At 38.0% G+C, this 16,033-nt stretch overlaps 1 protein-coding gene across 1 annotated transcript in view; it reads right to left on the reverse strand.

The window, feature by feature from the left end:
- Positions 1-16,033, reverse strand: part of LOC103507667 (transmembrane and TPR repeat-containing protein 1-like) — a 133,738-nt gene that overhangs the window by 78,118 nt on the left and 39,587 nt on the right. The window contains exon 5 of the mRNA XM_026822482.1: positions 399-502. Coding sequence (XP_026678283.1) covers positions 399-502 — 104 coding nt within the window. The remainder of the gene's footprint in view (positions 1-398; positions 503-16,033) is intronic.

Raw genomic sequence — 16,033 nt, forward strand, 5'->3', positions numbered from 1 at the left:
GTGTCTCAGATTGGACAAAACGGTTCAAATTCTTAAGGAAAATTGTGTCTAAATCTAGCAGATAAGTTGCGAGGCCGCGCGGAGAGTTCCCTTTTCCTCGGTGATTTTTTATTCCCCTTTTAAAAGAGTTTGGCAAGATAGAAGAAAGCCCAGCCGTTCGAGAACGACATTATCCGTTCAAGATAAAATCCGCCCCGGGCGAGAATAGAAAATCTAGCTCTTACAAGGCAGACGCGCCACCAACCAAGCTAACTATTAGGCTGGCATCTCTCAGTGAATTTCACAAAGCTTATTAACCCACCAGCGCCAATGGGTTTACTATGTACCTACAGGTTCAGGTATAAAATTTATTTATTGAGGTTTGCGCATGCTCGGAGACAATGCCGGATCCGACTTACCGGGTTTGCGGACACGGGTTCGATGCGGCAGGATTATCTTGCGGGAGAAACGAGGGCAGTGTTCCGTGCATGATAATGAGACGGTATAGAAGGAGAACACAGATCTGAAATCAGAATTATTGGGATATTAGACAGTTTGTAATATGATAAGTTGATTGCTATTATTATTTTATTTTTTTCGTTCAAGGACGCAAATCGGCGGGACCTAAATCAGATTTGTCACTCGGGACGTAAATCGAAGCTTTCCCTGTTAGATACTAAAGTCATCATAAAATATATCTGTACTCATAAAATCAACTTCTTAGGTATGTAGCTAAACATTCCTTGCAACATTTCGTTATTAGGAAAATAAAGTTGATTCACTGAAATCGGAAAAAGCACCCCACGCCCCTGATGAGAACAAGGGAAACCCCCAGGTTCATTAAAATTTGAATAAGCGAACAACGAAAACTCCAGCCGTATTGTCCTCTCACTCACTCCAAGATTTGTTTGAAGAAGCTTGGTGGATTTTACCGGTAAAATAAGTTAATAGTGTTAATACTAAGGGCTGAAGAATATTGTAAAGGGATAGTCGGATACCCACTTAAAATTACCCCTTGGAAGGTAGCGCGTCTGCTTTGTAAGCGTTTGACCGTGGGATCGATTCCCGCCCGGGGCACATTTTATCCTAAACAGATAAGGTTCGTTCTCGGAACGGTTGGCTTTCTCCTATCCTCTGCACCTCTTCCTCTGTATGTTACATTGCTGCGCTTTTTGCGAAAACATTGTGCAACCCCTCCACTTCACAAAACTACCGACTTTGTAATGAACAAAGGGGGGAAGAAATCAATTTGGAAATTTTCTTTGATCTTTCCATCGATTTGTGTAGGTAGGTACTGATATATGTTTTTTTTTTTTTCCTGAAATACGTTTTTTTCACTTTGTCGATGGAAGGAGGGGGTGAAAGAGAGAGAGTATTTAGGATTTTATTGCAGTGACAAAGCCAGATATCCTTCTGTACCTCCCCTCAGCTTACTACACTATAACTCTCTCTCTCTCTCTATGAACATAGTGACCTCCGTGGTGTCACACTCGGCTTTACACCTGAGGACCCGGGTTCGACTCTGCCGACAAAGGCAAAGTCGAAGTTTTTCGGCTGTGTTCTTGTGGAAATGTTGCAGTACGCGGTGAAGTTAGCTGCTTTAATTGGTAAGTGACTAGTGGCGGCTCTATCAGAGTAAAAAGAAGAATGTAGAAACGGGTCTTTTTTTCTGAACCACTATTATAGTCTTTTTCCGGGGACATTTTCACCTTTTTGAGGATATAGGTACCTAGATACAACGAAATGGGCGATATTGGAATTTAATCTCTTGGTTGGTTAAAATGTCTTCAATGAACTTTTTTTGGCCAAAAATGGGTGTTCCTAGGCTCTTACCCTTATTACAGTTAAGACGGACCACATCAGCAACCATCTTTCAAAAGTTGAGCCCCCCCAATGTTTCCACCACTAAGATCTCTTTCCCATTTTGAAAATTGAATTTCTTTCCTACGTAATTCCATTCCAGAAAATTTTCATTATTCCTTTTTTCTCTCCAAGATGTTTATTTTAGGCCCCAGGTAACATTTTTTCTCCTCTCTTTTTTCGTAAAATAATGATTTTTTAATTAATTTTATCACAAACGTCCAAATCGGCTTCGTAGGCGTTTGAACCCGACTGAAATTAATAACGAAATATATTTTATATTTTATTAATGAGACTTGTACCGGTAGAAAGTTTTTCCTTTCTTCTGCCTTAAAAATACCTAAAGATCGGAAGAGCGTAAGGGTCAGTGGTGTAGTTGTGTGGTGAACAGGAATATTCAGTCACTACCGGTGCTTTTGGTAAATTGGTAAACCTGCAGATGGGACCATCCGGTTTTTAATGCTTTCAATAAAGGTCATAAATGTCATTTTACCATTCACAAACATCGCCAACCTCAGTGGTGCAGTGGTTAACGCGTTGGACTTTGGATCTAGGGGTTGGTGGTTCTAGTCCAAGTCAAGTCAGAAATTTTATCTAGGTGTAATGATTGGAGAACGATATTTGTGACAAGCATTGAAGTGACTTCACTTCAACTCCAGTAGAGTAAACACCTCTCTCGCGATCGTGGTCTGATGATGAGAATCTGAGATCTGAGTACTCTCGAAAGCTCACCAAATATTTTGTTGATCGTCGAATCTCAATTGTCTTTTTATTATTATTATTATTTTTTTTTTTTAAAAATTTTAGCTAAAGTGGTAGATAATAACGATTTAGCCAATTTGATCGCCAACGTCCAGTAATGGACATTGCACACTAAGAAGAAGAAGATTTCATAAAAGCAGACTCCAACACTAGAGCATTTTTATTTTACCTCCGAATATCCTCCAAATACCCTCTAACCTCTATAGCTTCTAGCCTTTAGCCTACACCACTACACAATGAACCATCAGGGAAAAACCTCTACCCTCTGCTCTGGTGGTGTTGTTTTTTAATTGATGATTCTCATGAAAAATATAACTGTCCAAATGTATTTTTTTCGTAAAGATCGTCAAAAATAATAAAAGATGGGGGGGTTTGGCGCATAGGAGGTTAGGAAGAGGCCGAAGAGGGGATAAAAAACACAAGAAGCGAGCACTCTGGGACGCGATGCTGCTCATTAATTAGCCTCAACTTAAATCGAAAGTCCCTCGGAGGGAGTTGTATTGCTGCTCAACTGCGGACTCTAAGGTCCCATCACTGAGGGAGAATTTGCAACTTTTTTTTCTCCCTCCGCAATTTTTCTCGTCTTATCTGTCTTCCCCCCTGCTCGTTCTACAAAACTCTTCTTTCTTTTCTCATAATTCTTCCTCCTCCTAACCTCCCCCGCTGTATTTTATAGTTCATAGATTTCATTTACTGAATTCCCCTCAGTTCAGCAACTTTAATGAGGACTAAATTGTTCTGCCTGCAATGCGTACTCTTTAGGGTCGATTGCACCGAACCATTCCAGTGGTATTAGTGGTATTGATTGTATTCTTAGGTACTACTCGGTGTCAACTTGCTAGGACGCTAGGCCAAAGTAGTGGTTTGTGGATAACCAACGTTGAGGGTGAGTTTAGGCTCTTCAGGAGAAAATGGTGCGCTAAAAAATCATTGGGCGAAAGTAAAGTTCTTTGGCAGCGAGTAACTCAGAGAAGTTAGCAAAAGGACATAATGTACCAGAGTTTCAGAAAGAGATAAATGAAGGGTTAAAATAACATTATTCTTATACTACAGAACGTGTGAGGTGTGAAGTTTTCTGAGAATTGTGAGGAAATGTTATGTGAATTTTCAGCTTTGTGAAAGACTTAAGTCAACGCCCAGAAGACAGGCCAAATGGGGACAGACATCTCATCTAGAATTTCACCTTTTTGGGACATTTTAGAGAATTTTTGAAAGTCTATTTGACAAGATAGCACGAGTAGGCCTAGGCCTGAAAATAATGACTAATCTGTAGAACTTACTCCAGAGTTCCAATTTCGCTTTCATAGGCTAATTTCTTTGTTGTTGGACAAATTTCAGCCCTTATTGGACCAACCGTTTACGATTTGGCTATTCATTTTAGAATCAAATTTGGATAGGTGATCCTATTACAAAAGTACCTAGATAAAAGAAAAAATAATAATAACAATTAGATTTTCATGTGTGTATTGTGTTTCTCGAACCCCAACCCCCTGGATTTCAAGTCCAACGGTGTACCACTGAGCTATGGGGGCTGTTATTGGAAGAAAGAATATAAAAATAGTTTTATCATTGATTTTATATCTTTAATTTTCCTAATCCGAAAATTTGAAGTTGTTGGGTTTTCTCGTAATACATTAGTTTGTGTTTTGTGTGTTGAACTACTCTATTTTCTTTTTCAGGGTTTGTAGGACTTGTAGGGGTCTTGTTAGGGTTAGGTCTTGTATACACCAAATTTAGTCCAATGGACAACTTCTGGAATAAGTACTGAAAAATGCGTGTGTGTTTTTGTGCCTTTGTTTTACCTATATGTCAAAGCCCTATATAGGAAGAGGGCTCACAACAAACACAAAATTCAGTACCACCCTAGGTACTTATGTGCCTATGTTGTCAAAGCCCTATATAGGAAGAGGGCTCACAACAAACACAAAATTCAGTACCACCCTAGGTACTTATGTGCCTATGTTAGATACCTATTTATACTTAAGGGTATTATGTAAAATTGTAAACTATGGACATAATAAAGGCAGAACCACATTCCTGCTATTCCCATTTTTCAAAGCGCTTATGCTTTGCAGTATTGAGATCTAGATAGGTAGGCTTTTATACGTATACCTAACTTCTTTTCACCCATATTTCTAGAATCCTCTTATTAAAATCCTTCCATTCAATCTCCTCTTTGACGCTTTCTCATGACTTTGAAACACCACCCAAGTAAGCGCAACTGATCTATTGTATTGTTATTATTTCAGACCGACTATCCAGGAGGATGCCTACTGAGTATACTGACCAAGACCAAGGATTGCATCATCATGAAACCACCTCAGCTGACAAGAGCAAAGGTAGGATAAATGTTTGGTGGCGGGTGTGTGTATGGCATTCATTTAACTCGGAGCTTTATCCGAAAAATTGAAGTTGTTGGGTTTTATCGTAATACATTATAGTTTGTGTTTTGTGTGTTGAACTACTCTACTGTCTTTTTCAGGGTTTGTAGGACTTGTATTAGGGGTCTTGTTAGGGTTAGGTCTTGTATACACCGAATTTAGTCCAATGGACAACTTCTGGAATAAGTACTGAAAAATGCGTGTGTGTTTTTGTGCCTTTGTGTTACCTATATATGTCAAAGTCCTATATAGGAAGAGGGCTCACAACAAACACAAAATTCAGTACCTACCACCCTAGGTACTTATGTGCCTATGTTAGATACCTATTTATACTTAGGTATTATGTAAAATTGTAAACTATGGACATAATAAAGGCAGAACCACATTCCTGCTATTCCCCTTTTTCAAAGCGCTTATGCTTTGCAGTATTGAGATCTAGATAGGTAGGCTTTTATACGTATACGTATACCTAACTTCTTTTCACCCATATTTCTAGAATCCTCTTATTAAAATCCTTCCATTCAATCTCCTCTTTGACGCTTTCTCTTTTTACAAACTCCGTGGAGTTTTTGAATTTTCAAACTACCTGTGAATGCCTCGGAAACTTTTCCATGTGGTGGCAGAGAAGTCCATGATAATGAGAACAGGTACTGTTTTGTATTTTATCAAACGCCCATTAAATTTTATGTCAGTATAATATTGTAGGTACTTTCAAAGGGATGTATACTTCTATTATTACTTCTAGGGGTGCTAAGGAATTTTAAGTGTGGTGGCAGAGAAGTCCATGATAATGAGAACAGGTACTGTTTTGTATTTTATCAAACGCCCGTTAAATTTTATGTCAGTATAATATTGTAGGTACTTTCAAAGGGATGTATACTTCTATTATTACTTCTAGGGGTGCTAAGGAATTTTAAAAGAAAGAAGACAGGAAATGGAGAGATAAAGATGGTTGAAGAAAGGGAGCAAGAATGAGAGGAAGAGGAGGAAAGAAGAGAGAGATGTGTAGAAGAGAGATAAGATGGGAAGAAAGAGGGAAAAATGAGAAAGAAAGGGAGCAATACACAGAGTTAGATGATAAACTTTTTCACATGCTTCATACTCAGCAGGGCCAGCTTTGTGAAGTTTATAACCAAGGACAAAGGATGAAAGTTAAAAGGGAGAAAGAATGAGAGAAAGAGGAGGAAAGAAGAGAGAGATGTGTAGAAGAGAGATAAGATGGGAGGAAAGAGGGAAAAATGAGAAAGAACACACAGAGTTAGATGATAAACTTTTTCACATGCTTCATACTCAGCAGGGCCAGGTGAAGTTTATAACCAAGGACAAAGGATGAAAGTTGAACATACCTCCTGAACATGGGGATATCAAAGGAATTCTTACGTAACTAAATGGTGAAAATGAAGGGAAATTTTGAGAGAGAAGTGCACATAGTAGAGTATTAGGATATCCCACAAGATAAGGATTAGTGGAAGTTTTCGAACATGAGGAATTTCGTAGATGAAATTTCAGTCCATTGAAATTTAGAAATTCTCAGTGCCCTAAGTAGGTACTCTCAGTGCCCTATAAGTAGGTGCCTTGGAACCGCTTTCGCATTACTTCAAGGCCCCTAAGCACCTGAAGAGTAGGTACTGAACATGAACACCTTAATAGATATAGGTATGCTTCAAAAATCAGCTACTAATAACAATAAATTTGCACACTCAGAGAGTCAGGGTATACGTATACAACGCTTATTAGCTTATCACTCCTATGATCTATCCTTTGATTCCCTTTTCTCTCCTTCCCTTATCCTCCGTCCTCTAAATCCTATCCCTTACCATCTACCTCCTCCTCCGTCCTCTACCTTCTTCTCCATCTCCTCCTCTCCCCTCTTTCCTTCCATCCCCTCTAACTCCTCATCTTTCCCTTTTAACTTTTCCTCTCCCTTCCCCTCTAGTTCCTCCCTTTCCTCTCCTTTACCACCCTCTCTCATTCCGTCTTATTTCTCCTTCTCTCTCTTTTCCTCTATTCCCCTATCTACGCCCACTACCCATTTACCTCCTCTTCCACAATATCTAAAACAATAGCCCCGCTATATACTCACTATCTGGATTCCATGCATGCCTTTCTCTTCTCCTCTATTCCCCCATCTACGCCCACTACCCATTTACCTCCTCCTCCACAATATCTAAAACAATGGCCCCGCTATATACTCACTATCTGAATTCCATGCATGTATTGTAGCTGTACTATTTCATGCATGTATTGTGTTAGCAGACGTCACCCAGGCTGAATGTTGCTTATTGTTCCACCAAACCACATTCGCTTTATCACCGAGAATAGACAATGGAAAGGTGAAGAAACTAGGAGGTGATGAATGTGCCTGGAAGAGAGGATGAGGATGAGGAGGGGGAGGAATAGATAGTCTGGGAAGGAAAAGTGGGAGGGGAGAGGAGAAGGATGAGAAGGGATTAGAGAAGAAGGCGGAACAGAAGAAGGAGAGTGGAATAGTAGAATGGGTTCTTATCTTCTTCGTTCTCATTTTCATCCTCTTTATCTTTCTTCTTCTTCTTCTTCTTCTTCTTCTTCTTCTTCTTCTCTCGCTCACTCCTTTTCGAAACACATCAGCAAGGCGACGTGTCTATACATTTATCTCTCGTTCATCTCTATCTCTTCCTTTTCCCTTTATTTTTCTTCTCATCTCCCTTCTCTCCTCTTTTCTTTGCCTCTTCTCCTGCCAAACCTCTTGTTCTTCCGTCACTCTTTCTTCTTGGTCTTTTTTTTCTTCTTCGCTTCCTTCTTCTTCGCCTCTTCTCCTGCCTCTCGTTCTTCTTCATCTCTGGATCCCTAACCTCTTCTCTCTGGTTCTTTTTCAGTCACTATATCGGTGCTTTTGGTAAATTGGTAAACCTGCAGATGGGACCATCCGGTTTTTAATGCTTTCAGTAAAGGTCATAAATGTCATTTTACCATTCACAAACATCGCCAACCTCAGTGGTGCAGTGGTTAACGCGTTGGACTTTCGATCTAGGGGTTGGTGGTTCGAGTCCAAGTCAAGTCAGAAATTTTATCTAGGTGTAATGATTGGAGAACGATATTTGTGACAAGCATTGAATTGACTTCACTTCAACTCCAGTAGAGTAAACACCTCTCTCGCAATCTTGGTCTGATGATGAGAATCTGAGAATTCTCGAAAGCTCACCAAATATTTTGTTGATCGTTGAATCTCAATTGTCTTTTTATTTTTTTAATAGCTAAAGTGGTAGATAATAATGATTTAGCCAATTTGATCGCCAACGTCCAGTATAATGGATATGACACACTAAGAAGAAGAAGAAGAAGAAGAAGAAGAAGAAGAAGAAGAAGAAGAAGAAGAAGAAGAAGAAGAAGAAATTATATCTACCTTAGGTGTTGTTTAGAATTTGTATTTTCTATTCAAGACACTTTTGTCTTTCTGCTATCTCTTTCCTCTTCTCCCCTAACTTATACATTTTATTCAAAATCTTTACTTTTACATGCCTAGGGAATCAGCGCAGTGCTTCTTTGACTTTTTCCGACTTTCTTCTTTTTTTCTAGGAATTTTGTAGGTAAATGAACCATGTATGTATATGTATGTAGATGGAAATCTGTGTCCGTTGCGCGGGGATTCCTGTTCCAATTCAACAGCCTAAACAGGGCAAGAGATAGTGAAAAATTCACAAGAGTATAGCTGATAACACATCCTACAACACACAGTTTCGTAATCCCGAAAAAGAGTCGAAAACAACCCAAGCGTCATCTCCCCTTCCAAAAACATGTACTAGGAATTTTGTAGGTAAATGAACCATGTATATGTACGAGTATGTAGATGAAAATCGGTGTCCGTTGCGAGGGGATTCCTGTTCCAATTCAACAGCCTAAACAGGGCAAGAGATAGTGAAAAATTCACAAGAGTAGATAACACATCCTACAACACACAGTTTCGTAATCCCGAAAAAGAGTCGAAAACAACCCAAGCGTCATCTCCCCTTCCAAAAACATGTAGAGGAAATGTTCCTTATGTTCAACATTACCCACATGGAAGGTACGGTTCCTATCAATTTAGATGCCATGCTACCAAAGTGTTCCTACCCCATAGCATAAAAAGAAACATTTTGGGTAAAAAAACAGGCTCTCGAAATAAATTTTATGGGCACCTAACATTTTATGAAGGCAATTTCCGAGAAAAGAGAACTTCTTTTCCCCTCCACAGACATCCCATCTAGAATTTCACCTTTTTGGGACATTTTAGGGAATTTTTGAAAGTCTAATTGACAAGATAGCACGAGTAGGCCTGAAAATAATGACTAATCTGTAGAACTTACTCCAGAGTTCCAATTTCGCTTTCATAGGCTAATTTCTTTGTTGGACAAATTTCAGTCCATATTGGACCAACCTTTTACGATTTGGCTATTCATTTTAGAATCAAATTTGGATAGGTGATCCTATTACAAAAGTACCTAGATAGAAGAAAAAATAATAATAAGAATTAGATTTTCATGCGTGTATTGTGTTTCTCGAACCCCAACCCCCTGGATTTCAAGTCCAGCGGTGTACCACTGAGCTATGGGGGCTGTTATTGGAAGAAAGAATATAAAAATAGTTTTATCATTGATTTTATATCTTTAATTTTCCTAATGTTCAAGAATGAAATAAAGAATGAAGTTTTATTGCTCGAATAATTCGATTTTATATTTTCTATTTATTATACATGGAAGATTACCTATGCATAGAAAAATATATTAAAGTTACTTTATTATTTTTCTACTATCGATTAGATCAGTACACAGTTGAAGAACATTAAAAAAAAGTTTCTGAACTGAAAAGAAAATAATTATAATAATTATGCTCTTTTTTAATTCCATTTTACAAAAATAATGGTCATTAGGTCATTGCTAATTAAGTAACTTGGAAGAGAAAAGAAATCTAAATTAGATTTTATTGAAGTTTTATTAAAATCATCCAAGTTTTTTTCTAGTTTGAAAGAAAAAGAGAAAAAGCATCACTAGCACTAACCCTACGAAACTTCATGTTAAAACTGTAGCCAAAAAAAAAAAAAAAAAAAAAAAAAAAAAAAAAAAAAAAAAAAAAACAAAACAAAATAAAAGTTTTTGAACTGAAAAGAAAATAATTATAATGATTATGCTCTTTTTTAATTCCATTTTACAAAAATAATGGTCATTAGGTCATTGCTAATTAAGTATTTAACTTGGAAGAGAAAATTAATCTAAATTAGATTTTATTGAAGTTTTATTAAAATCATCCAAGTTTTTTTTTTCTAGTTTGAAAGAAAAAGAGAAAATCATCACTAGCACTAACCCTACGAAACTTCATGTTAAAACTGTAGCATAAAAAAAAAACTAAACCACACACCATATTCAGTACTTTTAACTTTATAATTTCTATTGATCTAGTGTTTTTAATATGTACAATTGTACATATGTACATACTTTCAATAGAAACTCATAACAACTTGTCTATTCCTCAACTGTCCACCACTGTCACATGATATTATTAGATTTATTCAGAAAAGCCAGGATGTTTCAAAGGATTAAAGAACCTCAACTTGAAAGGTGTAGTTTTTCTCAGACCAGAGCAAAGATAGAAAGTTCAAATAGCCTCGGGATACCTTTATTTTTCCCCATAAAATCAATCCCGTTTTCCCTTCTCCACCAAGTTAAAATCTTGCAAACTTCAGTAAAACACTAAAAAATTCCTTCAGGTGCTGATCTTTTTTCCCCCAACTATAGCTAGGTATAAAGTGTATCAGATACAGCTGCATCCTTGGGAAAAGTTCAGTAGGCCTTTCAGTGCCTGAGAAAATTCATTACTAATTTTATCATTCAACCATGATGGTTTTGCCTGCAAGCTATGTATTGGATGGTTATATTGGAGGGGGAGTACGGAGGTGTATTAGGCACGTTTATTAAGTACCTACCCACCTATCCTACTTGGAAAAGAAAACCCAAGGAAAACCGGACTAAGTATGCAGATATGGTAGAACTTGTTACTTTGTAGGTCGCCATATGTACATAGTTACCAAATGTGAGTTAATATTTTTCCAACAAGTTTTTCTTTCTTTTTCGGAGAGCGTTTTGATTGATTGGTAGCACTGACCCATGAACCATCAAACAATTCGCATGTGCGGGTTTGTATTAGCTTTGCTCAAACATCACCCACTCAGGAGATTACTTTCTATGTGGTGGCAGAGAAGTCCGTGATAATGAGAACAGGTACTGTTTTGTATTTTATCAAACGCCCATTTTATGTCAGTATAATATTGTAGGTACTTTCAAAGGGATGTATACTATTATTACTTCTACGGGTGCTAAGGAATTTTAAAAGAAAGAAGACAGGAAATGGAGAGATAAAGATGGTTGCAAAAAGGGAGAAAGAATGAGAGAAAGAGGAGGAAAGAAGAAAGAGATGTGTAGAAGAGAGATAAGATGGGAGGAAAGAGGGAAAAATGAGAAAGAACACATAGAGTTAGATGATAAACTTTTTCACATGCTTCATACTCAGCAGGGCCAGCTTTGTGAAGTTTATAACCAAGGACAAAGGATGAAAGTTGAACATACCTCCTGAACATGGGGATATCAAAGGAATTCTTACGAAACTACATAAATGGTGAAAATGAAGGGAAATTTAGAGAGAGAAGTGCACATAGTAGAGTATTAGGATATCCCACAAGATAAGGATTAGTGAAAGTTTTCGAACATGAGGAATTTCGTAGATGAAATTTCAGTCCATTGAAATTTAGAAATTCTCAGTGCCCTAAGTAGGTACTCTCAGTCTCCCCGACCAGAAAGCTGTCAAGAAAACTAATATTTAACTTTGGTTTGACGGTTCATTTGTTGTGTTCTGGCTTGAGAAAGATGGTGGACAGGGCGTGATGTATGGGCTTTACCAGTCTTAAACTTACATTGCCAGACTAGAACTTGCACTTACCAACACCTCACCTCATCTTCTCGTGTAAAAATTATTTTTTTTTTTTCGATTTTGTTGAAGATAGAAGTTGGAATTTTTACTTCGTTTTCAGGGGGATTTCTTCTCCTGCAGCTATGTACATAGTTACCAAATGTGAGTTAATATTTTTCAAACAAGTTTTTCTTTCTTTTTCTGAGAGCGTTTTGATTGATTGGCAGCACTGACCCATGAACCATCAAACAATTCGCATGTGCGGGTTTGTATTAGCTTTGCTCAAACATCACCCACTCAGGAGATTACTTTCAAACCTTTCTGTTAGGGTCATTACTTTCTATTGTTTTATTTTCCTTCCAATAGAAGATGATTGCTATGGGGATAAAATTTATTATTAAATAGCAGTTGGTTTTGGTTTTCTTATATTTTGCTATACAACTTGTCAGCTCTGTGAATTGCTCAAACATTACCCACTCAGGAGATTACTTTCAAACCTTTCTGTTGGGGTCATTACTTTCAATTGTTTTATTTTCCTTCCAATAGAAGATGATTGCTATAAGGATAAAATTTATTATTAAATAGCAGTTGGTTTTGGTTTTCTTATATTTTGCTATACAACTTGTCAGCTCTGTGAATTTTGGGTTTAAAATTTGACTTGTCAGTCTGATCGTTGCAAATCTTTCATCTTTCATATTGGTATCAATAACATTCTATTGCTCAACATCCTTCACCCTCATCCAGCATGAGACCATCTCCACCAACCTAAACAAACAGCTCCTTTCAAGTACGTCCATTCAATAAATTTAGATTCGAATATACGAGGTATGACGTCATATATAATTCTTGATGCAAATCTTTCATCTTTCATATTGGTATCAATAACATTCTATTGCTCAACATTCTCTCCCTTCACCCTCATCCAGCATGAGACCATCTCCAACAACCTAAACAAACAGCTCCTTTCAAGTAGGTACGTCCATTCAATAAATTTAGATTCGAATATACGAGGTATGACGTCATATATAATTCTACTATTTATACACAGAATACATAAAGCGTTCCCGCAGCGAATGAATAAATGATGTATAGGATGCATACACAATACAATATTCGATTTTTTTTTATATATGAAAATTTCATGAACGAAATAAATTGATAAAGATTAATTGCTGTTTCCGGTGCGCTTTGTGTTTCAACTGACGTGAGGGAATACATCGCCCCAATATCAGGGGATAACAAATCAGATTTTATTTCGTGTTCTGTCAACGCTATTTTATCTTGTTTTTCTTCTGTATTCCACATAGCACATTAAATTTGCTATTAAGGATTCTGAAGGTAAAGGTGGATAGATCCAATTTACTTGGAACGTGTTCTGGGAATTTCGTTTGTTTTATTGTCTTCTTGAAAACATGATGCTGGAATGTACTAACTCATTTTCATATCAAATAGCATGTTCATTTAACTGTGTGGAATATACTTTTAGTAAAATTCTGAGGTAATCTGGGTATAACTGATGGTGGTTCAGAATCAAATAGCATGTTCATTTAACTGTGTGGAATATACTTTTAGTAAAATTCTGAGGTAATCTGGGTATAACTGATGGTGGTTCAGAACTGTAAATAGAGGTATAGCCTCTTGGCGGAGATGTACAACATTGATTTGGTTCGAGTTAAAGGAATAGCCCCCTAGACCGGCCACTCACTATCAGGTAGGCCTGACAGATACGGCTGAGCAGGTCCGCCTGTCAGGATCATACAACCTAAAGATGATTGCTTTGGGCTGACATTTGCTTTTGGCCACAAATTTTACGAGTGGATGCCCCTCGCACTCAACCTTCGCTATTTCTTTAGCAAGGAAAATTCAGGCTGGTCTACTCCCTGGTTAAAGTCCCCCAACCAGACTAAGCTGGTCTACTCCCTCTTTAAAGTCCCCTAGCCAGACTAAGCTGGTATACTCCCTGTTTAACGTCCCCCAGCCAGACTAAGCTGGTCTACTCCCTGTTTACGTCCCCCAGCCAGACAAGCCACTAGAGGACAAAATAAAAAGTGAGTGTGGGCTGTTAAAGTTATCACTGTCCAACTTGTTACACGTACCCTGTCCGTTATCTAATGCTTATATCGCCCCCTGGAAGCATGAGCTCCCTGTGAGAGGAGAAAGCGAGGGATGTTGTTGATCATGACGCATATCTTTTCATCTCGCATAATATTCTGTAGAGTACCTACTTGATGTATTGTATTCGCCATTGTGTTTGCATTGCATAATGGTATTGATGGTAATATAGTCGAGGTGCAAATACAGATAACATCTAGAGACCACTCTCCTTCCACTTTGACTTCTCAAACTGAACGTCGCAACCCTTTCTCCAAATAAACTCACCTCTGAGAAATTGGGCCTTGCCTTGGGAGGATTCAAACCACTAAAATTCAGATCCGAAGTCCAAAGTGGTGTGCACTACTGATTTAAGTTACCAATTGTGGGACTTAGCTTGGGATTCAAACCACTAAAATTCAGATCCAAAGTTCACAGTAGTGCACTAGGTACCTGAATAGAATAAATGGCACGGAAATACCTACATCCTACATACATGGCTGGATATTTTGATCTGGCTTAAAAACGGAACCGAACAGTCGAAGTGTGACACCACTTCCTTACCTGAACAGTAGGTACTGAACATGAACACCTTAATTACCTTAATAGATATAGGTATGCTTCAAAAATCAGCTACTAATAACAATAAATTTGCACACTCAGAGAGTCAGGGTATACGTATACAACACACAAGGGGTTGTGCCACATGTGAGAACTTTTGACCTTCACGATGAGCAGTAAGAAGGTATCTGCTACTCATCAACCCGTCATTAACCCTTGGGCCAGCCACTCATTATCAGGTATCAGATAGACCTGACAGGCGGACCTGATTAGGCGTATCCATCAGGTCTACCTGATAGAGATTGACCGGCCTTACATGACAAAAATACAGCCCTAGGTAAAAGCAGTAGACAAAACAAAAATCTCCCTACTCGAGCCTGATAAGAAACTTGTTCCTGTATTCCTGTAGAACCTCTAAATAGCGAGTTTTTGCAAGCAAAATGAGGGTCCCGTTAATTGAGCTCTTTAACGTTATTTGACGAAAACTTGTTTCTGCGCATGTGTAGGAACGTATTTTCTTCGAATAACGTTAAAGAGTTCGCCTGGTAAACAGGAGGGCGTGGGTTCAATCCCAGCCGAGGTATGGAATTTTATCCTCAATATAATTTGAGAATTTGACCACAATAATAGTAGTAGCCTACTGCTGGAGTAAAGGGACTTATCAGTCCTATGCGAGCAGTAAAAATAAGCACTATTATTATCATATAGGTAGGTACCTACGTAGGTAGTGTTTACATAAAGCGGAACTTTGAGCAGGGATGTTTGGTATGTGGAGATCATACTATTCATATTATTCTTCTCGATCGAAATAAATGTGCCAGCCTACTTAGCTTAGTTGGTAGTGCGTCTGCCTTGTAAGCGCTAGGCCGCGGGTTCGATTCCCGCCCAGGGCGGATTTTATCCTGATGGGATAATGTTCGTTCTCGGAAACGGCTGGCTTTCTCCTATCCTGTCTTCCTTCTCTCTTCGAATTCGGGACGATAAGACCATAGCAGTTACAGTTCACTCTGTCAAACCCCTTAAAAAAAATGTACATGTACGAAAAAGTAACTACTTGAATAAGTGCATGATAAAAAAAAATGGAATGAAAATATCTAAATTTGAAAATAGGTATAAGTACCTAAGCTGATATTGAAAAATAGTGATAACAAAATGCGTAGATAGGTACCTATTCGATCTATTTGAGCCCCTAACCCAAATCCCTATGGTAATAAGCCCACAGCGCGTCGTACGATATTGGTAGATGACGTCATCACAGGAGTACAGTGTTGTCGCTAGGTATGATATCGGCGGGCTTGAGACTCTCATGTTCCGAGAGCTGTATCTCACGATCTAGTGAACGCATTTTCTTCGTTATAGTCTCAATATTTTTTTTAATTTTCATAGTTTTTTCTGAGATAATAAAAAAAAATCATGAGAATCACCAATTTCGGCCACCCGGAAAATCTCATCATTAGGTTTAGTTAAACTTCAGGATGTTTTGT

The sequence above is a fragment of the Diaphorina citri genome, unplaced genomic scaffold (genome assembly GCF_000475195.1).
Source record: "Diaphorina citri unplaced genomic scaffold, Diaci psyllid genome assembly version 1.1 scaffold333, whole genome shotgun sequence".
Lineage (NCBI taxonomy): Eukaryota > Metazoa > Arthropoda > Insecta > Hemiptera > Psyllidae > Diaphorina > Diaphorina citri.